The sequence below is a fragment of the Xenopus laevis genome, chromosome 1L (assembly GCF_017654675.1).
Source record: "Xenopus laevis strain J_2021 chromosome 1L, Xenopus_laevis_v10.1, whole genome shotgun sequence".
Taxonomy (NCBI): Eukaryota; Metazoa; Chordata; class Amphibia; order Anura; family Pipidae; genus Xenopus; species Xenopus laevis.
The window spans coordinates 196,340,445-196,365,671 of record NC_054371.1 but is presented as its reverse complement, the minus strand read 5'-3'; the positions used below and the strand labels follow the sequence as shown (position 1 = coordinate 196,365,671).

At 37.0% G+C, this 25,227-nt stretch overlaps 1 protein-coding gene across 3 annotated transcripts in view; it reads right to left on the bottom strand.

Annotated features, from left to right (window-relative positions):
• edil3.L (EGF like repeats and discoidin domains 3 L homeolog) overlaps window positions 1-25,227 on the bottom strand; it is a 337,031-nt gene that overhangs the window by 143,904 nt on the left and 167,900 nt on the right. For all 3 annotated transcript variants that reach the window (NM_001090936.2, XM_018243508.2, XM_041577683.1), the window contains 1 exon segment: window positions 9,237-9,350. In NM_001090936.2, the coding sequence (NP_001084405.1) occupies window positions 9,237-9,350 (114 nt within the window).

The window sequence follows — 25,227 nt, the reverse complement described above, 5'->3', positions numbered from 1 at the left end:
ACTAACAGGCAGCAGCTCTCTCCCTACACTATCTCTTCAGCACACACAGGCAGAGTGAAAAAACGCTGCAGGGCTTCGGTTTTTATAGGGAAGGGGAGTGGTCCAGGGGAGAGCTTCCTGATTGGCTGCCATGTACCTGCTGGTCTGGGGTGAGAGGGCAAAAAAAAGCGCCAACAATGGCGAACCCAAAATGGCGAACGTCGCGCGACGTTCGCGAACTTCCGGCGAGCGCGAACACCCGATGTTCGCGCGAACAAGTTCGCCGGCGAACAGTTCGCGACATCTCTATCTACAAGTACAAATAAAGAAACCTATACATAATGCAGATAGTATCCTAGATATTCAACAGACTCATAAACAGTTATTGGCAAATTTGTTCGTCAGGCATGGATTCGCTGCAAAACTCTGCATTTTGCCATCTGCAAATTTTTCAGTGAATATGGCGCAAAAAGTTTGCAGCGACAAAAAAATTGCCACAATAAAAAAACGCCCAATGACTTTAATGCATTTGGAGATAAAAAAAAAAGTTGCATGCGGAAGAAAAAGAATTGTCTAATAGCTGTTAAATCAATTACCAAACAATTCTCCATTTACAGCAATTCCAGCTCCGCAGAACTTTGGCATTCCTGTTTTCTGTTATAGAAGATAGTCAGGGAAAATTGCAACCTACACCTTTTGACATGGGAACGGTATCCTGCATTAAAGAAAATAACCCATAACCAATAACACACTTTACAACTTATTTTGTTGGAAAATGGCCGCAGCATATTTATTGACAAACCAATTCATATAAAATACCATGTTTTATAAGTATACTTTAATTTAGCCAACCTAATTCCTTCATTGGGCTACCTATCTCAAAAAAGTTCTGCCTTTTAATTCTTCTGGGCAGGAAACCAATTTCACAACAAAATGTAATTTTCCTCCAACATTAATATTACAATATATATCTAACAAAATCTGGCGAACATGATGGCGATGTTCTTCCTTCCACAATCCTCACCGACTGACAGGTAAGCTTGCTGCGAGCATTCTTTTATACCCCTTCTGTCCTCTTGTTGATTGGTCTTCTTTTGACCAATCAACTTCCTTTCTTCACAGCTGCCGCTTGGGACCTGCAATCAAGACTGAGACTACGCAGACTACATCTTACCACAGGTAAGTATACAAAATGAACCCTTTCCTTTTACAGCCACCTTCCCAAACTGGCTACTAAGTGCTAAACGCACTTAAGCCGAACACTATTCCTATAAGTGTGAAAGGCTTCTAGGGCATTTGTTCTGTTTCAACCCACTGTCCTTAGCGATAGTTCCCTTAGATAATATATACTAGTAGCCTATCCCCCATGTCCATCAGCACTTGTTTCCCCATGCTGTGAACTATTTCTCCTCCCCTTGTTTCCCCTCTCCCCCATATACTTGGCCCAAGGGCATCACTTAGTATCCACACTTTCCCAATATCCGAACAGCTGTATACAATAATATTTTACAAATTTGCCTGTCTCTGTGTTTTTTTAGTTGTTTTTGTTCCCGTTCCATATAGCCTGATGAAGCAGGAAATGCCTGCGAAACGCGTTGCAATACTGTTTTGTGAATAAACTATTATTGAAAATTACCACTTTCGTTGGTGTCTGCTTGGAGGAGGTAAGTTCATTACTACCTCCTCTGAATTAACCATTGGGTTTTTAAGTGCTTTTAGCTATTTTTATCCTTTTTGGCGCCTCTGTTTTGTCTTACTACCATATCGAGTGCACCCCGAGTGGAGGGGTATCATCCCCGTTTTCTTCTTCTACAGAGAGCAACGTTTTATTCCTGAGTGGGGTCAGGATAATCCCCCCACCTGCCTATACAGTGGTTGCCTATCGGTAACCCTGGTTTGTGAGTATTAACTTGTTTACTCTACCATTACTCCTTGTAAAAACATATTACACTATTGGGGCTATTGGTATTCCTTTTTGTCTACTTAGATCTGGGCCAGGACCTTACAGGACACAACTCACTGTTATTATCAGATCTCCGCAGACAGTTGAACTCAACCTGACTGACACAAGTATGTAGATATTGCTGAAGTTTATTCCAAAAATTATGAAAACCTTCCATACATAAAAACCGTGTAAAAAGATAGCCGGTGCAAAATAAAAAATGTTTCTAATATAGTTAGTTAGCCAAATATGTAATGTATAAAGGCTGGAGTGACTGGATGTCTAACAGAACAGAACAATACTTCCTGCTTTGCAGCTCTCTAACTTTGAGTTAGTCAGTGACTTTAATGCGGGCCACATAGGACATAACTGTTCAGTGAGTTTGCAATTGATCCTCAGCATTCAGCTCAGATTCAAAAGCAGCAGTTATGACCCATGTGCCCCCCTCAAATCACTGATTGGTTACTGACTGGTAACCAGGGTAACCAATCAGTGGAAACCAAGAGAGCTTCAAAGTAGTGTTCTCGCTATTATGTTAGACATCCAGTCACTCCAGCCTTTATACATTACATTTTTGGCTAACTAACTATATTAGAAACATTTTTTTATTTTGCACAGGCTATCTATTTACCCAGTTTTTATTTTTGCACTGAACAATTCCTTTAAAGAGGTGAGGGGGATTAAGGGTCACAGCAGCTTCCTGCACTACAGGGAGAGGTGAAGGACAAATATAGAAAGCACACAACAAAAACAATAAAATAAAGAGAAGTTGTGTGTGACACAACAACATTTTTGTCTGACCTTCTGATTAAGCTCTTCTTACAAGAGCTCCATAGGGTTGAGATCTAGTGTTTGTGGTGGCCAGTCCATCCAAAACAGCACTTTGGACTACTTTATAAAAACCTATTTGGCTTGAAAACAGAAAAACAATTCTCACTAGGATAATGTGACCCATTTCAAAAGGAGGTACAAAGTAGCTGTTTACCAATTGTATTCACTTAACCTGGCCCCACATGAATCAGTCAATTCTGCTGTTTTTGATGACCAATGATTTAATGCAGCAATAGTCTGTCCCATGTTATCCAATTATTTTTACCATAAACAGTTTACAATGATTGACCAGTTTATTCCAAAACTAGCAACTTGATCATTTAACCAAGCATTCAACCATATAAGCTCAAGACTAAGGTCAGGATTCAGCTCATGCCTTATCCAAGAATGACAATGTTATATTGTAATCAAAGAGAGGCATGAAATCTACGTCTGCCCCTCAGTCCCATCAGCACCTGCTAAATGAAAGTGAAAAACATTAGGGGTAAAGGAGTAACACCATTACCACCCACAACCACTACTATCGCTACTTAAACAATTACTAATACAGGTATGGGACCTGTTATCCAGATTGATTGGGACCTGGGTTTTTCTGGATAACAGATCTTCCATAATTTGGATCATCGCACCTTAAGTCTACTAGAATATCATATAAACCCAATAGGTTTTGCTTCCAAAAAGGATTGATTATATCTTAGTTTGTATCACATAAAATGTATTGTGTTATTATTACAGAGAAAGAAGGAAATCATTTTTAAAAAATTGGATTTTTTGTATTAAATGGAGTCTATGGGAGATGGCCCTTCCCTAATTCAGACCCTTCTAGATAACAAGATACTGGATATATATATACAGTAAATATATATATATATATATATATATATATATATATATATATATATATATACTCACAGTTTCAAGTATTTTAAACTTTACTAAAAGTGAAAAAACTGTGCGTGACACTTGCTATTTGATATAAAAGTGACTTGCAGACCTGCTCCTTGGGGAACAATTTCAGCTAAACAAAAGGGACAGCTTGAGGGAATGTATCCCTGCCAAAGGAATGGTGTTAGCAACCGAGAACAATAAAATGCTACATTCATCAATTTAACAGGTAAAAAAAAGAACACATGCTAATGGGTATTCCATAATTAATGGGATTCTCTGATCTGTCACTTCTTCCAGCTGGTAGTTTATTTAATGGCATTCCAAACTATGATTTGCAACGTTTTATGACTGCTTTTATAGGGCTTATTCCCCTGCAGTTAATATGTCCAGAACGCTAATTTTAACAGAACTCTTCTATCTCATCCGGATTATTTTTTATTAATGGATCCCTGAGGAGACAAATGCTAAATCTTTATCTGAAGTGACTGATTTAACCAAGCTGATTTTAGAATGACTAATAATGCGTCTCCCTTCTGTGTTTGCTGCTGAATGGAGTTGGCAGCACAAAATATTTTGATGAGCTGAAAAAAGGGAGTGCCACATGGAAAAGGATCCTGCTAACATGTGGAAAGGATTATTAAGCTTGGCATTACACAGTTTTTTATGATAGACATGATACTGACCGGCACTAGCCATTATTAAAATGGTCCTTTCCAACTGTTTAGGCATGTGTACTAAAAAAAATAAGAATTCCTTTTATGAAAATGAAAATCATAAAAGTTACTGCAATAATACATTTTCACCAAATAAAAGTCATTGCTGGTCACTGCTGTCAGCTGCAAAGTAACTACTTCTTAAAAGAATATGCTGAAATATTAGGGTATAATGTAATAACAGATACAAAGTCTGTACAGGTATGGGACCTTTATGAAGAAGAAGAAGAATGTATATTTCTGTAATTTGGATCTCCGTAATCAAAAATAATTTAAACTTTAAATAAACCCAATATGATTCTTTTGCCTCCAATAAGGATTACCAATTTCTTAGTTTGAATCAAGTACAAGGTAATGTTTTCTTATTACAAAGAAAAAGGAATTCATTTAAAAAAAATTCAGTTATTTGGATAGAATGAAGTCTATGGGAGATGGCCTTCCCTTAATTTGGAGCTTTCTGGAAAATGGGTTTCCAGATAAACCTAGTCAACCTGTAAACTGTAGTAATCCATAACAATAATCAGCAGGTAGCAATCAATGTTTCGTCTAAATAACCAACCTTGGTCATTAGAATTAGAATACAGCTGAATTGCAAAAGGTCTAGATGCAATTACAATGTGTCACAAGCTTTATTTTACAGATGCTATTGTTGTACCTAAAATCAAATACATGGCTAATGTACATGTACATGTGTATTAAAACCTACAGCACTCCTGCAAACCCACTTGTTTCAACAGTGCATCTCTGAATGGCAATTAAACAACATACTGCAGTTGGTAACTGGACAGAAACACCATATTGTTTACATTTTCCGAAACAATGAGGCTTTAAAAAAAGTTCCATGGTACTATAACTGGATTCCATCAGTTGGCTCAAATGATACTGCTTAAATTCTTAGAATGCCAATTACAGGTATATTCTTCATAAGCAAGGACATATACCATTTTGGATATACCAATGATATAGAGATGAAAATAAGTGTGGATCAGGCACTCAAATGAAGGCAATCTTCCATCAAATAGTTGACGCAAAGTAAAAAGATTTCTCGTGTCCTCGGCCTTACGTGTTTCGTGTTACAAACACTTAATCATAGGCTCAATGATATAGAGGTGCAATGCAAGCAACTGGATTTTTTTGGCAAAATATTTAATTCTACATCTTTGTAAATAAGGATATTGGATGATCTTACAGCATAGTGTGGCACAGTGACTGGAAAAACCATGGAAGGCATATTTTTTTGGGAAATGCTGGTGCAACTTGGAGAGCAGAAAAAAAGTCATAAGATTTTGTGCAAAAACTTTTATTTTATCTAGGGGCACATACCCTAGATACTGTATTTGGACTGCCATTGGATCTGTCTGCCATTGGATCTGTCTGTTACGGTTTCAGAAGAATAAACTTAATGTTTTTATTTGCATGAACCTGGAAAGTTTCCTGTTTTTTTGAAAACACTGAAGGCACCTGCTAGAAATGATACTAGTAGCCACTATCACTGCCTATGAAAATGGCATTACCACTTTTGCCATGAATAAACCTCCTACTATAGATATGTTCATGTTCAACATAAGCTTCACTTGGGTCTCACTAATATCTACAGAAGCAGTAGAAGTCTTTACTTAGTCTCCTATAGACCATAGTAGACATGCAATCCCCAACCCTGTTGCTCTCATCCACTTTGACCTTGCTCCCAGTGGCTTCAAAGCAGGTGTTCAATTTTAAATTCATTGTTTGGAGGCAAGTTTTGAAAGCACAAAGTTACTAGCGCATTTCCTAACACAATCTACTGCAGAGTACCTAGTCTTCCTGGGGCTAACAAATAGCACATCCCTTATTTGACAACCCCAGGAACATCTTGTCTAAGTAGATGTTCGAAATTAATTTTCAGTATAATGTACGATGCCTCCATGAATGTGCAGTGAAGATATGAAATAGTACTTTTTTATAACTACAGGTTTGGGATCCCTTATTTGAAAACCAATTTCCCAGAAAGCTCCAAATATCGAGATGGCCATTTCCCAGTACGTTGTACTTGATGGTAACTAAGCTGCATGAATCCATATTGGTGGCAAAACAATTCTCTTAGTGTTTAATACATTTTAAATACTTTTTAGCAGACTTATAGTATGGGTATTCAAATTTAGGAAGGTTCCATTGGGCCAGATTCAATTCAATGACGAAATTCAATTTAAGTAGAAAATATTTTTCTCCTACTTCAGTTCCAGTTTTTCCCCATAGACTTCAATAGAGTTTTCAGATGAGATTTTTCTCAACTGAATTGGATCTACAATTGAATCTTGGCCATGACTTTTTCCTTGATGAACGTTTTTCTCACTGAAATTAATCTGGCCCATTATCTGAAAACCCCCAGGTCCCGAGCATTATGGATAATAGATCCTATACTTGTAGTCTTCCTATTTAGTCTCTCTCAAATTCATTCTTCAGATTGTAGAGACAGTAAATTACCAATCAGAAGTGTAAATTGAAGGTGAAGGTACAATTCAATTACAATGCTTTAAGAAGGTATGGTAGGAAATCAGGTACAGGTATAGGATCCCTTATCTGGAGACCCGATATCCAGAAAGCTCCGAATTACGGAATGGCTGTCTCCCATAGACTCCATTTTATCCAAATAATCCAAATTTTTAAAAAAGATTTCCTTTTTCTCTGTAGTACTAAAACAGTAGCTTGTACTTGATCCCAACTAAGATATAATACATCTTTATTAGAAGCAAAACCAGCCTATTGGGTTTATTTAATGTTTAAATTAATTTCTAGTAGACTTAAGGCATGAAGACCCAAATTACGGAAAGATCCGTTATCCGGAAAACCCCAGGTCCCGAGCATTCTGGATAACAGGTCCCATACCTGTACTGTGTAGATCATTTTCCCATCCACTGTGTATGTGCAAACTTTTCCAAGACTTTAAAGATTGTAACAGTTTAGCCCTATGCATGTTCATCATTTAACCACAAACAAAAAATCAGAAGCATAAAAAACAACATATGAATAATAATTGAACCATCATCACGCAATAAAGGGTAAAAATGGTCAGAACACAGCATCTTTAGAAGTAATATTTGCTTTTCATATTAAAGATGTAACCTTTAGCTGCATCATCCTACTCATGCGTCTCTGCTTTTCACTATCTGCCAGAACTCCTGCTGGTGTCCTTAAATGGAAGCTGAATAAATAAAAAAAAAGGGCTTCTTTCTTTCGCCTTTGTTTTCAGAGTTGAAGTCCAATTAACTATACAATTATAAACAATTATTACTAAAAACTATGGATTAAAATGTAAGCTCTGAAGGATAAACATGATTAATACAGCAACAGAAACAGAGAAGTGGGATTTGGTTTGACCCCTCGATGGAAATAACACTGATTTGCAGATGAGATTGGGGCTTTATTCTATGTTTGATATGCAGAGCAGTTTGCAAGTAATTTAAGCAGATGCCACTCTTGCATGATTGATACAGCTTGTATTCAAAGAACGTAACAGGCTTTTTACAAAATAAATCACCTTCTGCAAATGTTCATGTTTTGAAAGTATAATTCCTAAGAACTGACGAATGACTTGTTCATTAATGATCTGAAGACTTCAGAATAATTTTCTTTTCATAACTGTAATTGTATTTTTTTTTTGATGTTATTTGTGTGGTTAAAGGCACAGGCTGGATATAAATGATAATAAATGTAAAATGTATATATATAAAATTGGATGGCAGAGTATATATATAGTGGGTCAGGTATCCTATATAGAACATGTTCATGGGCCAAATTATGTAGAAATTATAATATAATGCAAAACAGTCAGTGGAACCCTTGTAAAGTCTCCAGGCATGGATTATAGGTCTCACAAGCATGAAGTTAGGACTATGATTAGCTGCAGGGAGATAGCCATTCAGAAGAAGGGAAGCACCATTCAGCTAAATACATCGAACCTAACACAGGTAAACTTTCCATTCATTATAACATAATGGAAAAATATACATGAATACTAATTTTGATGCGTTAGCACAAAAGCAAATACATGCAAACTAATTTAATTGGTTGAGTGTTTGAGTTGGTTTGCCACGTTTGCAAGGGACATGGAACTACTGCATCTTGATGCACCATTATACAGTAAATACCTACCAGATTGTCCAAGGCAGGGGCACCCAACTTTTGTTTATACCCATGGGCCACATTCAAATGTAAACAGAGTTGGGGAGCCTCATAAGCATAAAAATCTTCCTGGAGGATACCAAATAAGGGCTAAGATTGGGTATTTGGATGCCCCTCTGTGAACTGACAGCCTATGGGAGGCTCTGTTTCACCGTACATCTGTTTTTTATTTAACCAAAACTTGCCTCCAAGTCAAGAATTCAAAAATAAACATCTGCTTTTAAGCCACTGAGCCACTGAGGAAGAGCCATGTGGTCCGGAAACGTTTGAACATTGAAGTGTTGTGAGTACCATGGAATAAAGTTTGGGATTCACCCGTTTGTAGCAGACAAGGTATTGGCTTTCCATTTATTTTTGACTATTTCACTGGCGAGTGGCTAGGCCAGAGCCTCTACCCAATTCCCCTATCTGGACTTCAATGAGTATTAAAGCCACTGAGAGCAGCATCTAAGGGGTTGGTGAGCAACATGTTGCTCCAGAGCCACTGGGTGGGGACAACTGGTCTAAGTGATACAGTGAACTGATTGAATTTCACTTGGACAGCACTGACATAATACATGGGCAATAGTTGTCCCTCAACATATTGTTGTACTGCTGTTTTCCACTACAAGCATTCCACTGGTACTTGAAGACTTTCAAGGGGTATTAAAAAAACTATAGTACAAAATCTTTGGGGGGATGCTTTACACACACACTAATATAAAAAGGAACACTGTACTCACTGTATTGGCAATTCCTTCCCATGTATTCCCCAGGGCATTCACATGAGTAGTTGGCAACAAGATCTGTGCATATGCCTCCATTCTTGCAAGGCTCGGCCTCACATTCATTGACATCTGAAAAAATAATTAGAGCTTTGAGTAAACATTACTCTTACATTTAAAAGCAATTAGAGGGTACAGAATGCAGGACATTTAAATGCTTTCAATACAGAGCACACACTGATTTTTTTGAGACTAAGCGTTAAATGTAAGGGCGAATCAGAACAGAAAGACAAGGTTATATCAAAAGACTTAGCTTCAGGGTAAATAAAGTGACAGAATTGATGACAGATAAAGACAATAAAGGCTATGATCCTAGGTTTTTGAGCAGGAAGAACCATTATCCCCCTCAGTTTATATCCAACACCTTACATTGATTATTTTATATAAAAATAGTGTGTACTGATTTATTTGATTATTTACAGTATAATAATACTTTGCAAACCATTATATATTTATATAGAATGTTCAGTATTCAGATATAAATCTAGGAGCTCTTAAAATAAGTAATTCTTAGGATTTCTAATTTTAGATCAAAATAGCTTCTTCCTGGTTGATGCATTATTGGCAAAGTATAAACAGGATTTCCTCTAGAGTTTTCAGTGTATGAGGGTTCAAGCCACTTTTGTTGGTGTTTTTTTTTAATGTATTAATTTATTTCTGAGTTCACAATGAGGTGAAGATAAGTAAAAATATTGCCACCAGAGTTACACTACTGTAGTTCCAGGACGATTCAAGATATGAAATAAGCATTAGTCCCAAATCACTTATCATTGTACAAAGGCTCCTATAACTTTGATCCCATACTGATACATCTGCTATGAATGCATAGCCCCAGGCATTTTTGCAATAATTTAATTCCTTTAGTCATAAAATTGTCTGTCTTGTATGTTTGTACCATATAATATTCTAGTAAGCCAAGGTCAACTTTTTTTTCTTCATTAGGAAAAACAAAACAACACAAAGGTACAAAGACATACATTTGTGCAAAGACACTAGTATAGCTTATTCAAAGACAGGATTTTTAAATCACCATGAAATGAGTATGCCTTCCTTGAGGGAGCAAGATAGGTATAGGATCCATTATGCGGAAACTGGTTATCCACGAAGCTCCAAATTACGGAAGTTTTATCCAAATAATCAAAATTTTAAAAAATAATTTCCTTTTTCTCCATAATACTAAAACAGTACCTTAAACTTGATCTAAACTAAAATACAATTAATCCTAATTGGAGGTAAACCCAGTCTATTGGGTGTAATTGATTTTTACATGATTTTCTAGTAGACTTAAGGCATGAAGATCCAAATTACAGAAAGATCCCTTATCTGAAAAAAACAGGTCCCAAGCATTCTGGATAACAGGTCCCATACCCGTGCTTAAATAGGCAAAATCGATGAATGTTAAGGAATCTGGCAATATTCTTTTGGACACCATGTCTAAGCTACTACTACATCTATGTTTAGAGGGTGTCTGATGGTAAATACTAGATGCCATTAAGCTTAATCCATTTATGAATTTATCAGTATGAGGCTGATCCTGAAGAATTTTAAGCATGTTGAGAATCATGATGCCCTCCCTAATATGTATTCCATGCTTAGTAATCAATTGCATCTACTTCCACCTCCCTCCAACTTCATATTTGAATTTGAATATCTATACTGCTGCATATTCCATAGTTATCTTCCTAAAGATAAAATCCAAGCTGCATAGTGGTAGGGGTTAAATAAGCTAAAGGTCTACTCCTCATTACCCTCAATCCAAACATCAGCAAAGTTAAAGCACAAACTCAAAATAAAATGAAGTAGCTTTTGTTTTGGGTAACGTTTTTATTCGCCAAAAAGGGTTCTTTATCTTATTTTTATATCTCAACATTTTGAAATATTCTGGGAGCATCAAGTACTATTTTAACTAAAGTTGTGAACCAGCACCAGATGTGCAACCAAGAGCTATTCAATACACATACATTTCAATCCACCAGCATTTTGTGAATAATCAGTATGCAACGCGTGCAGGATATGAATTCATAATGGCTCTCTAAAGGCACAGAAAGGCAATGCTCGATTACATTAAAGCTTCTGTAGTTTATTTTCTTGTGGCACATTGCTAGAGGCTACAAAAAGCACTGATGTTCATGAATGTTGAAATTTGGTTAGTTTAAAGCAATATTTTCAATTTCTACACTTCCAACACAAAAAGAATTTGTGCTGTTTTGCTTTGGAAAATATTTGCAAACATTTGTAAATATTATCTAAAAAGTAAATTACAAAGGTGAAACTAGCTGTGCTAATATTTAGAAAATCCATAGAACGGTTGATTAGAAGTTAGGTCGTAAGATAAACTGATAATGATTAGTAGTTAAATAATCCATGAAGGACTTACTATGAACAAGTACTTCCCTTCTTCATTGTTCGTGCAGCCATTCTAGCTTCGGAGCGTTAACCCGGAAATTAATTTACATTGATCCATGTAATTGTGAATAACCACCAATAAAAAATTTACACAGATCACAATTTATATGTTCCTGGTGCCTATATTGATAACTAAACACTTTGTTTTTGTAGCAATGGAAAGATTGGTGAATGAATTAGTAGAATTCTTTCCATGTGCCTGGTCCTGTACATTCAACTAATGGCAGCGGTACACCATTTATAGTAGACTAGGTAAGCACTCAAAGACAAAACCGGCACAAATGTAAAATAATTACAGTTTATTCTTGGAATATGTCCAACATAGCCTTATGTACTTTGTGGGCCTGTCTCTTAGTCATAGGCTGAATATAAGCAACAGATTGGCTTGTGTCTAATGATATAAAAAAAAAACAATGAAAACAAACAGGGCCAGACTGGGGGGCCTGAGGCCCATCTGAGGCTGCCGTTCCAGGGCCCCCCTCTGGATCCCCCCACTGCGCCACAGAAGAAGCAGCGCAGGGTGCTGATCTGGGCCGGTGGGGCCCACAAGAGCAGGGGGCCTACTGGGTTTTTTCCCTGTGTCCTGCCGGCACAGTCTGAACCCGAAAACAAAGAATTCACAAAATAAGAAAATCAAATTCAGTTATACTGTAGTTAAGATACCCATGACAAAAAGCCCCAGTATTTAAGAAGCAACATAGCTAATCACTCTAGTATGTGTGGAAACATACAATAATCAACAATAAGCGAGGCTCTGTTTGGCTGTACATCTGTTTTTTATGCAACCAAAACTTGTCTCCAAGTCAAGAAATCAAAAATAAGCATCTGATTTAAAGCCACTAGGAGCAACATCCAAGGGGTTAGTGAGCAACATGTTGCTCCCAAGCCACTGGATACATCAGATTCAAAAGTTCATAGCCAAGTCTGGTCCAATGATTGACTATCCATCTACTATAACTTCCTTTTGGGCTAGTAGCATGGATATTTCTCCATTCCTAAAAATACACGATTGTAACACTTTCCTGGCAGCTGCTCTGAAAGAGAGAAATCGTTTTCATGATTGTTCGAACATGAGATGAATTGAGAAAAATGTTCCTGGATTTATGTCTGATGTTAATTTCCATGGATTGTACAATGGATTTAATGATAGGTTCACTGTTATATATGAATATGTGAAACAAAACACAAAGGCACAGAATAGCCTATTACAAGTACTTACATACTGACAAATATAAGAAAGTATGTATTTAATTGTATGAATTGTCATATAATAATTTGCTATTATCTTGTTTTCTTTACTATTTCCAGTATCCCTTTTCACTTGCAATAAAGTGTATAATCTATTTGAAAGAAATGTGTGGTTCTGTAAAATACAAACTATGTACTTTAACTCTATGTTATTTGCCTGGAGGGTAAGGATACCAATCATCTCCATTGAACCTGATTAAAATAATTGGCCATTGATATGACTCACAAATGAGTTATTGCAAGTCAGTCACTCAGGTGAAAAACAGTATAACAAAGCTACTTGTAAAGGTACATCAATTTTCACATAACCATTAAGTGGTTTATTCAGGAGGAATTTTCTGTTTATGAAACATTTTCCTTTATCATTTAGTCACATCTTAATATGAATGAACAAATATAAAATATTTAAAAATATTTTGTGTAATATAAGACATACAGTATGTGGGATATCTTCTGCAAAAATGTTCAGCTATAACTGGAGGAGCAGTAGATTTTCAGTAGTGTTTTAATTGGAACACGTGAAGCAATAGGATATTTGAGTAAAATGTGTATATTCTGTGCTTTCCTCCTTTACAGAATGCCCCTCTGGTACTGGACAGAAGGTGAGATAATTAGAGCTGGGAATTTCCATTAGTCCACTGGTCAGGAACAAGTAGAACAATCAAAAAGACAAATTAAAAAACGTTTACCCTTTTTTTTACTTAATATTACATGTAATTAGTCAAGCAATTTTTTTTCTCGTGCCTGGGGATCCATCTCTACCAACATACCTTGTTTTTGTAATCAAACTATAAGCTGTATACAGTATGTGAGTATAAATCATTATCTTTGAGATGTGGACTTTTTCTGCTATATTGTGTATAGAGACAAGAGGCTTTGATCCCTGTCAGGATATTCAGAGGTTAAATATATGCAATTTTCCGTTGGTAAGACAGGTATTTTAGTATGATATGTATGAAATAGATTGCCCACATATGATGAAATTCTTTGTGGTGATATGGGATATGCTGCTTATCATGCCATTGATAAATTACGCTGTGGTACATTTCCAAAGTTCAGTCTCTTACTAGTTATAAATAACAGCAGAGATACATTACCATCAGCTGGAGCTCCATGGGACAACTGTGTGACTTCAGAAATGTCCCACATATAAGATTTATTGTTCCTTCCTGACACTTAAATGCACGCCACGCTGTTTGTCTATAAAATAGTTATTGTATATACCTGCCAATTAGTTGTACTGTTCTGCTTTTTTTTTCACTGCCCCATTTTCTAGCAAGGAAGTCTACATTTTACACCGTCAGATCTCTTCATTGTACAATAAACATTATTGTAAAGGAGGAAAGGAAGGAGAACATTAATTCAAAATAGGTTGAAGGGGCGACATATGAGCAGTGGCATGAAAAAAAACATAGGCAAGACATTCCTAGAGCCTTCTGCAGAAACAGTTTTTGAGATATTCAGACCAACTTGCACATCCAGTACCATTGCATTATTATATTGCATTTAGGCAACTAGATTGTATAGGTCTTCTCCTTAGGTAGCTAGCAAAATGCAGAGTGATTGTAATCACTTACCTGATACTCCAGGTGCTCCTATTAGAAGAAAACTGCACCAGCCCAGAGTACTTTTCAGCAAGCACCACAGAGTGATCCTTTTCTTGTTTCTTCTTACTTCACACAGGTGGGCATGCACAGTAGAGTGAAAATCCAAGCTTTAATAAGAAAAAGCCAGGGGACGAAGCAGACGAATATCACACCATGGTGCTTACTGAAAGTTTTCCCTGGACCAGTGCAGTTTTCTGCTAGGTGGAGCACTCGGGTTATCAGATAAGTCAGGGGTCCCCAACCTTTTTAACCCGTGAGCCACATTCAAATGTAAAAAGAGTTGGGGAGCAACACAAGCATGAAAAAGTCCATTGGGGTGCCAAATAAGGGCTGTGATTGGCTATTTTGTAGCCCCTATGTGGACTGGCAGCCTGCAAGAGGCTCTCCCTGGCACTATACTTAGGTTTTGTGCAATTAAAATTAGATTTCAGGCTTGACATTAAAAAATAAGCACCTGCTTTGAGGCCACTGGGAGCAACATCCAAGGGGTTGGAGAGCAACATGTTGCTCGCGAGCTACTGGTTGGGGATCACTGAGATAAGTGATTACAATCACTGGGACGGTGCACCCCCAGTGAAATCGACTCCTCCTTTAATAGAAGAAACCTTATTTACTCAAAAGAGACATCGTGGATTGTTTTGAATTTATATTCTGGATTATGTTTAGCATAGTTCAGTTAAATAATTAAACACGTGTTGTTGCCATTTTATAGTAAGAAAAATATGTACTTTTACAGCATGTAAAGAATTGTCAGGTTAGATGGTTTTGTTGTTATGAAACTGGCTTACATACATACATCTTTCAAACAGTTTAGCAGTTTAAAGTTGAACAAGCTCTAGTTTTGAAGATGGAACAGACAAAAACCTACAGTATATCTGAAAAAGAATTTTAAAGCAGCTTTCTAATGCCAGAGGTCTGAAGGTAAAGACACCAATGGGTTTGAAGAAAAGATCTGCTGTTACTTAGCTACAGCCCCCGCAGCCTTCAAAAGAGCTTTCCATGCGCTGTAGCTCAGCAACAGGTGGACATCTATCTGTCTATCTATCTATCTATCTATCTATCTATCATCTATCTATCTATCTATCTAACATCTATCTATTTATCTGGTTTTAAATCACAAAAAGGTCTCTCCTAATTGTACAAGCTTCAACCCAAAGAAATGTACTCATTGGAACTCATAGCACAGTATAGCATTTTCAGTTATGCTGCACCAAGCCCAATGCCCTACCATATCCTTGTGTAATACTGCGAGGAAACAAATAATTCTGCAACATTTCAACAATCCCTGTGCTATATAGATGCTTGCATTTATGATAATGAAGAGGTTATGTCCAGAAGAAGGTACCGTATATACTCGAGTATAAGCCGAGTTTTTCAGCCCCCAAAATATGCTGAAAAACTCTACCTCGGCTTATACTCGGGTCAAGCGCAAAAACGGTCGCCGGCGTCTAAGAATAGTCGCCGGCGTCTAAGAAAAGTCGCATGCGCCTAAGAATAGTCGCCGGCGTCCAAGAATATTTGCCAGCGTCCAAGAATGGTCGCCGGCACCTCCAATGGGAGCAGAAACCCTCAATTTTTTGATTGAAACTTACCAGAAGCTGCTGCATTTCTCACCCTAGGCTTATACTCGAGTCAATAAGCTTTCCCAGTTTTTGGAGGTAAAATTAGGTACCTCGGCTTATACTCGGGACGGCTTATACTCGAGTATATACGGTATTAGTTTATCTGGGGATCTAACAAAAAGTTAGATCTTGCAGTAGAATAAAAAAAGATTTTAGGTGGAAAAAGGTCTGACCTTAATAAAATGGTGCTAACTGTGGGGGCAGATGTTTGGGGGAAGGAAAAGGGAAAACCCAACCATTGCACCATGACCCTTGAAGCTCTGGGTCTGAACTTGCATGAGTTTCAAAAAGTGGCATACTTTGGTGCAAATTGCAGAAGGGGAAAAAATCTATGCATTTGTTTTACATGTAAACTATGCAATTATTCCAGTTCAGAAAATATATTATTAAATGTGTGATTGGCATTCTTTAAATTAACCATTTTTATTGTGCAGTAAAAAAAATCGATCATTAGTAAACTCCCATAATATGTCTGTGTATGTTTCAGCATGTTTGTTGCCTCTTAATTTGAAAGTAACATTAATGCAGACAGTGTTCATAAAGAATTTATTAAAATCTACTGTTACCTGCCTTTAAAAAGGACAGTCACCTTACAATAGCTCCAAGGAAACTAGAGCACATCAATATGCATTTAGACACTGGCTCAGGCAATCCCTTGGTGAATTGCCTTATGTCTATATGTTTTTATTTTCTTTTTCTCTTTGTATACTGTGCAAACCTACTGTAAATGTACAAATGACAAATGATAGTGGTTTAGCTAAATGACTTGTCAGACGAAATATTTTAATGATTAAAATAGATGAAAGTCAATGCTAGACATGTATCATCAATCCTACCCTTAATAACACAGGTATTATAAATAATTTATATTGCACTGAATATATAGAGTGAAATGTTGGTTCTTCCATGAACATACAGCAAAGAGGTTATCAGCAGTAGGCCGAGATCAATACAGAATTTTCTCCTTAATGCTCATATTCACGATGGGAAAGAAAGGCAGAGACATCCTCTGGGGGGAACCCATTCTGAACATATCTTGTAATTGAAATGTACTCTTTTTCTCATCAGCACGTGTAAGACGTTTCTAAGAAACATAATGAAAAATGACATGCTAAAGTAATGGGCAACATAAAATATTTAAGTGTTTTTGAGGCAACAATAATTACATTGCAGCCCTTTCAAAATAACCTATTTATGCCTCTTTTTAAAATATATATCCAATCAAATTAGCTGCAAATTAGCTTTAAAGGGATACTGTCATGGGAAAAAATTTTTTTCAAAAGGAATCAGTTAATAGTGCTGCTCCAGCAGATTTGTGCACTGAAATCCGTTTCTCAAAAGAGCAAACAGATTTTTTTATATTCAATTTTGAAATCTGGCATGGGGCTAGACATATTGTCAATTTACCAGCTGCCCCTGGTCGTGTGACTTGTGCCTGCACTTTAGGAGAGAAATGCTTTCTGGCAGGCTGCTGTTTTTCCTTCTCAATGTAACTGAATGTGTCTCAGTGGGACATGGGTTTTTACTATTGAGTGTTGTTCTTAGATCTACCAGGCAGCTGTTATCTTGTGTTAGGGAGCTGCTATCTGGTTACCTTCCCATTGTTCTTTTGTTTGGCTACTGGGGGGGGGAAGGGAGGGGGGTGATATCACTCCAACTTGCAGTACAGCAGTAAAGAGTGATTGAAGTTTATCAGAGCACAAGTCACAAGACTTGGGACAGCTGGGAAATTGACAATATGTCTAGCCCCATGTCAGATTTCAAAATTGAATATAAAAAAATCTGTTTGCTCTTTTGAGAAATGGATTTCAGTGCAGAATGCTGCTGGAGCAGCACTATTAACTGATTCATTTTGAAAAAAATGTTTTTTTCCCATGACAGTATCCCTTTAAGAAATGATAACTCTTACAAGAGTTATGGTTATTTTTATTTGGGTCTTAAAAATTTTTTAGGTTATCAACTAAAACACAGCTGAGTCTTTCACTTCAGGATCACAAGCAGACTGCAGTGCATATGATTTTTGCATAGCAATAGACAAGATTATAATTTTGCAATAAGTTTGTCTACCTTTGAACCTTCCTAAAGTACAAGGCTTGATTTGAAGCCTCTAAAAACTTTGTATCTGCATTAAAGGGGTGGGTGGTTCACCTATACATTTTAGTATGTTATAATATGTCCTATTTCTAGCAACTTTCAAACTGGTCATCATTATGTATTTTTATAGTTTAATTATTTGTTGTTTCTGACCCCATATGATGCTCTGTAAGGGTACAAATGTATTGTTATTGCTACTTTTTTAATACTTAGCTTTCTATTCAGGCCCTCTCAGCATTCTATTCATATTACAGTCTCTTCTGTAAAAAGTAAAATCTGTGAAGCCAACCCAGTAGCCAAAAAACTATTGCTCTGCGAGGCTCCAATTTTATTGCTATTCTTATATTTTATTGCTTAACTTCCAATTGAGTACCTCAACTATTCTTATTTCAGTCTCAAATCACTGCCTGGCTGCTAGGGTTTATAATAACCTCACAACCAGATAGCTGCTGAACAGAACAGTATGATATCAACGTCTGCATCACACCAAAAATTTATTTAAAGACGTATTTATCAAATGGTGGACTTTCACTATCACCCTTTGATAAATACACCTTTAAAAACCCCATATAAATGAATGGAGAGAGGCGGTATTTCACTTTGCAGACCGTGGAGAGCTCTAACTTCACTCTTTGATAAATATACCGCTACAGTATATCTCTTTCTGAAATTCTAAAATTATGGCTTTGATAGATCATGTCCACATCTTTTTTTATCCTTTCACAGAAATGGATAGCATTTAAATAAAGCTTAATTTTAAAATAAATTCAAGTTTGTGCAGTTGAATGCTAGTTTTACACTATATGGAGTTGTTAAGGCCTTCTGTAATGAAGGGTTTTGGAGTTATTGCAGATCCAGATAAAGGTGTTCTACTGTGTTAGCAAGTCTATTATGGCAGGAAAAATCTCCTGGACTACAATTAGTTTTGTTTGTGTATATATATATATATATTTATGTGTGTGCGTTATATTTGTGTGCACGTATGTGGGTATTTATATATAGGGGTGGTATCTCTTGAGTTAAGGCCTGAGAAATTTTCTTAAAGGGGACCTATCACACAGACTTGAAAAATGTTTAAAAGTCCTTTTCAAATGAAACATGAAACCCAAAATATTTTTTGTATTATTAAAACATTCATAACTGTTATAAATGAATTTATATTATTTCCCTGTATCTATGTTTGATTTTGGCAACCACAAAATGGCACCTGCCTGCATGCTCCAATTGTAGTTTCCAAAATAATGAAGGAAACAAGATCTAAATGATTTATATAGTGTAAGTTAAGCTTATGTTGCTTGATTAACATGATAAAATATGATTTGGAATTATTTCTTAGGGTGTTGTGTACCATGTGCCAAACAGCGTTGTAACAACACCGGGCCAGGTGCCAAACCCACAAAAAATATTGAAAGCACCCTGTGTGCACTGCAACCTATCCAGAGCACCCCATCCTCACTGCCTGGTCAAGGCAGCAGGTGCACTAAAAAAAAAAACAAGATTTAAATATTTTTTTATAGTGTAAGTGAAGTTAGTTTTGCTTGAAAAACATCATATAATAAGATTTAGAATTATTTCTTAAAGTAAAGAAGAGAATCTGAATTTTTGCTTTTAAAGTTACACACAGAACTATTCCAAATAAACTCTCAGGCAGGCAACTTAGATTGTGCTTACCTGTATAAGACTTGTTCAAATGCATCATTTAATATTTATAGTGCAAATGCATCAATTCATTTTTATAGTTCGAGTGCATCAATTAATATTTATAGTTATTTATAGTGATGGGCGAATTTGCGCCGTTTCGCTTCGCTGGAAAATTTGCAAATTTCCCGGGAAAATCGTGAAACGGCGCCGGCGTCTCGTTTTTGACACCGGCGCCTATTTGTTTGATGCCGGCGCCCGTTTTTTACGCCGGCGTCCGTTTTGGAGAAAAAAAAATTTCGACGCCACTGAATTTTTTCGGGCGTTTTGCGAATTTATTCGCTGGCGGCGAATCGAGCTAATTCGCCACGAATTTGCACCTGGCAAATAAATTTGCCCATCGCTAGTTATTTATAACATATATGCAGTTTCCTGTTGCTGCCTGGACAGCTGCTCTTGTGTTTGTATTTTTGTACCGCCCTTTCTATTCCAGCAGCTTTTTAGAATATTGTATCTTTATCTGAACTTTTCTAATTTTCTCTGCTGCTATTAATTCATGCACAAAAAAGATATATGCTATGAAAATTTTTAAAATGCACTTATATCCCCCATCAGTAGAAGCCCACAATGAACTTTAGTATTCTTGCATTCTGGAAAATGTTACACATGAAAACACTACAGCACCAGTACATTTTAAGCAGTATCATGATACACAGTAGCTATACTTTAGCTCTATATCCTTTTATTTCTTTCTTATTCTATCTCTATTAACAGTACATGGCATGTCTTGTTGGGGCCAGTAAACACATTCATGTAAGGATATAGATAATAACATATTAAGGATTCTTAACATAAGCCATGATCTGTATCAATATTCTTAGCCTTTATTAGACAGCAGCATCAGCTGGATAGAATATCAGAATTTGATTTTAAAGTGTTTCATTATGTCATTTGTATGCAGCATAGAAGTTCAGACAAATCAATAAACACAATGTCAGCTTTGAGCTTCAGCAGAAAACTGTTCCAAATAAATGCAGTACAAGTCAATTCCTGATCAGCTATGTTGTGACCCTGTGTTGTAACAACTGTGTAGTGAAATCTTCTTCTGACCCATCCCTGTATTGATCAAATATTGACTGAATTATGCAAGAAATTTTTAGTCAAATAGTATTGTTTTAGAATACTTACATAGTTAAGTTGGGTTAAAAAATCTAAAAGTCTATCAAGTTTAACCTCTCCGAATGAAACCCAGTGCCCATACATACACACACACACACTAACCCCTCCATATACTCACATAAACTATATATATATAGATCAATATCTATACTAATTTTAGAGTTTAGTATCAAAATAGCCTTTGATATTATACTTGCCTAAGAAATCATCCAAGCCCCTCTTAAAGGCATTAAAAGAATCAGCCATCACAACATCACCCAGCAGTGCATTCCCCAACCTCACTGTCCTGACTGTGAAAAAACACTTACACTGCTTTAATTGAAAGCTCTGTTTCTCTAATCCAAAGGGGTGGCTTCTGGTGTTTTAGTCCTTTTTAAGGGAAAAAAGATCCCCTGTTATTTGTCTAGAATACCCTCTAATGTACGTGTAAAGAGTAATCATGTCCCCTGGCAAGCATCTTTTTTTCCAGAGAAAACAAACCCAACCTTGACAAACTAGTTTAAATTTTCCATCCCTCTAACCAGGTTGGCTTCACGTCTCTGCACTCAATTATATCATTCTTAAGGACTGGAGCCCAAAACTGCACTGCATACTCAAGGTGAGGCCTTACCATAGACTTTTGAAGATGAAAAGTTGTGTTTTTATCCCTTTAGTTAATGCCCTTTTTTATGCAAGACTTTATTTGCTTTAGAAGTCACAGCCTAGAATTAGACAACTTGTTATCTACAAAAATCCCCAGATCTTCTCAATTAAGGAAATCCCTAGACACTGCCATTTATTGTATAACTCAAATTTATATTATTTCTGCCAAAGTGCATAACCTTGCATTTTCTAGTTTGTGGCCCAATCTAGTCAAATCACTCTGCAAGGTGGTAGCATACTGCATGGAACTTATCGTTCTGCACAATCTAATATTATCAGCAAAAAAAAGAACAGTACTTTCAATGCCCACCTCCAGGTCAATAATAAACACGTTGAAAAGCAAAGGACCAAGTACAGAGCCCTGTGGTACTCAACTAACAACACTAGTCCAATTAGAAAATGTTCCATTTACCACCACTCTTTGTAAACTATCCTTCATTCAGTTCTCTCTCTCTATATCTCTATCAAATGGCTATTATTTGGGGTGCAACCGTAAAGCGGAGGTATATCTTTTCAAATTAGCATGAATATTGATTTTAGGTACGTCATATCCACATGCAGGGCCGCCATCAGAAATCGCAGGGCCCCATAAGAAAAAACTTCCTGTGCCCCCTGGGCTGCGCCCACCACAAGCCCCACCTACAGATCCACCTACGCCCTCCCCACCCCACAGGTCCACCCCCACCACACACTGGTGGCTATGGTTCCCACATGTTAATAAAAAAATATTGGTGGTTAGGGCCCCCCCATTGAAAAAACATTTGTGGTCAGGGCCCCCATTAAAAAATATTGGTGGCTAGGACCCCACATGGGAAAAAAATTGGTGGCAGCCCCCTCCCACGTTATAAGAAAATTGGTGGCCAGGGCCCCCCTTAAACATCCATGTAAAAAAACTTGCCCCCCCCAGAAGTTTAAAAAAATTTGGCGCCCAGGGCCCCACCACACAACAGGGACCACAAAGGTTTACCTTTAGGGGGCCCTGACATGTTGTACTTACTTCATTAGTGTGGCCCACCTGCTGTCAGTGAGCTGCCAACTACAGAAGGGAGGAGGGGAGCACAGGTGGCTGCACCTTCTTCCAGTGACAGCATTTTCTTCCCTTATTGGTCACAGAATTTCAAGTCCAGGTAAAGCTGCATGATGATTGGATGAGCTGGAGGAGAAGTTCAAACCTCAGCTATCCAATCCTTGAGCAGCTCAACCGGGACTTAAACTCAGTGACCAATAAGGGGAAGTCATGGACAGAAGATACCTCCCCTTGTGCTCCCACCCTGCCTTTCCGAAGTCAGCAGCTCTCAGAAAGCAGGGGGGCCCGGCTTATCAAGAAAGTGTGGCGTGGCCGGGCCCCCCTTACCCTCGGGGCCCCCTACAACTCTCCCCCTGTCCCCCCCTGATGGCTTGCCCTGTCAACAAGAGAAGCTGCTGGTTAGAATCAATAAGACCTGGTTCACCTTTAAAAGAGAATCAAATAACTGTAACCTTTACTGTACACAAACCCATATATAAAATTAACTTTAAAGCATTTGACAGGTGTAGGTAACAAATGACTTTTGTGATTCAGCTGCGTTTAACTGTATGCTTGAAATAAAGTTTAGCTCTTGCTACTTTGCCTGCTTACCCTTGCTCTGTTCCATAAATCTCTCTAAGGCAGATTCTCTTTGTGAATGGTTTGAAAAGCATTGGCAGAATGCTCCTTCTACAGAGAACAATTTAAAAAAAAAAAAAAAAGCATTCCCATAAATCATAATGTTTATGTTGTCATTTTCTATTGAAATGGAAATTACAATGAAGGAATATATTTTTTTTTCTATTTTTTTGCACAAAAAGGTGATCTATAGCAAGACTGCACATTGCTACTGAAAATAGACTGAAACTCATATCAGATGAAACAGCAATGTATTTCTACCCTGCATTGTTTTTAAAGTTAGATAAGTCAGTCATAAAGCTAACAATGACCTCTTTATGCACATTTTTCATTCTGAGGTTCATTTACAAATGGAATGCTAAGTGATCTGACTAGGGGTAGCCATCATTTTATTTCCCAGAATGCTTGAGAAAAAGCAGTAGGCAGCTTAGGGTGCCACAACCAGTATATTCCACCTCTACTAAGCTACATAATACAGGTGTTCCCTGAATACAACAATACCTTACACATATCACCTAAGCCTCATTTTAGGCTGCAGTCCAGATGAACAAGGACATCCACAGATTCATGCAGCACACCTCCCAATACTACCAAACAGTGTAGCTACATGTGATTGATATACAGCATGCTGGTAATTAAATTATCATATTTTTAATAATAATTAGTACTTAACAATTAGCACTTAACAATTAGTTCTACTATATTAAACTTAACTTAAACCAAGTTGCAAAGAGAGATACATATTCTGTAGCTTATTGTATAAGTGTCAAAAGGCAAGTTAGAAACAAAATGGATGTCTCCAGAACTACTACCAGGTCATTAGTTAAAATCCTTCCTCCGCTTTTGCTCTGTCTGTGCTTGGTGTGGTAGTGGAATAGAAAAGTATGTGTGGGATTATCTGCTTAAACCCTCTTCCTTGACTCTTCATGCAGTATGGTAAATATGTATTAGACCAGCTCCTTGCCTCTCCACAACCTTCATGTGTCACTACCTGTTCTATGTCCACCACTAACTCTTCCATATGATGAGGTGGGATCATGGGGTTGGGGCCACAAAGATAGCCTCCATTGCCTTCCATGCCAAAGCTCCAGTTCTGTATCTTATAGTGTGTTGTTGCATAATTACCCAGAGCTGAGAGTTTATCAAGCTATGGTATCACTCAAAAAGGTGACAATATCCAAAACAAATATAACAATTAATTACTTTTCTCCAGAAGAAAATGCATTGTGTGAAGTGAACAGTTTATGGTTCTGGGAAACAATAATTTTCATGCTCTTTTGGATAAGCCACCCACGGATATATGAGCACAACAGAGCTACCAAGCTATGGGGAGCTCATTAGCAGGGCTGGTACTTTAAAACTTTGGTAAAGTAAGCTTCTAGAACGTACTGCAAATATTTCACTTTTAATGAAGAGATTTTAGAGTTCTACTGAGAAAATATGATAGTTAACTAAATCACTCAATTAATAGAAACAAACAAGGTAATAACATTGATTCATTCCATAATACTTTTTTTCCCCCCAGAACGTAAATAGAGATTGCCATGAGTACCAGGAAATTAATTTCCCAATGAAACCACATAATACAGTCACAACATCATCGGACGTGAACTGTCTTTTCTTTACTATAACTGTACTACTTACATATAAGGAAATATTATAAACAGGAAGAGAAACTTCAGCTGTTGTAAAAGATGTACTTTTTTTGCACTAAGGTCTCTATATCATTAAAGTAAAAATATAAAACTGCACAGCATTGGTTTTATACAAAAATCTTGTTGCATTATTAAAATTGACTTTGGACTTTACAGACCATTAGAGCATCATTGTACTTGTAAAGCATATTTTATTTACTGTAAGACAATACA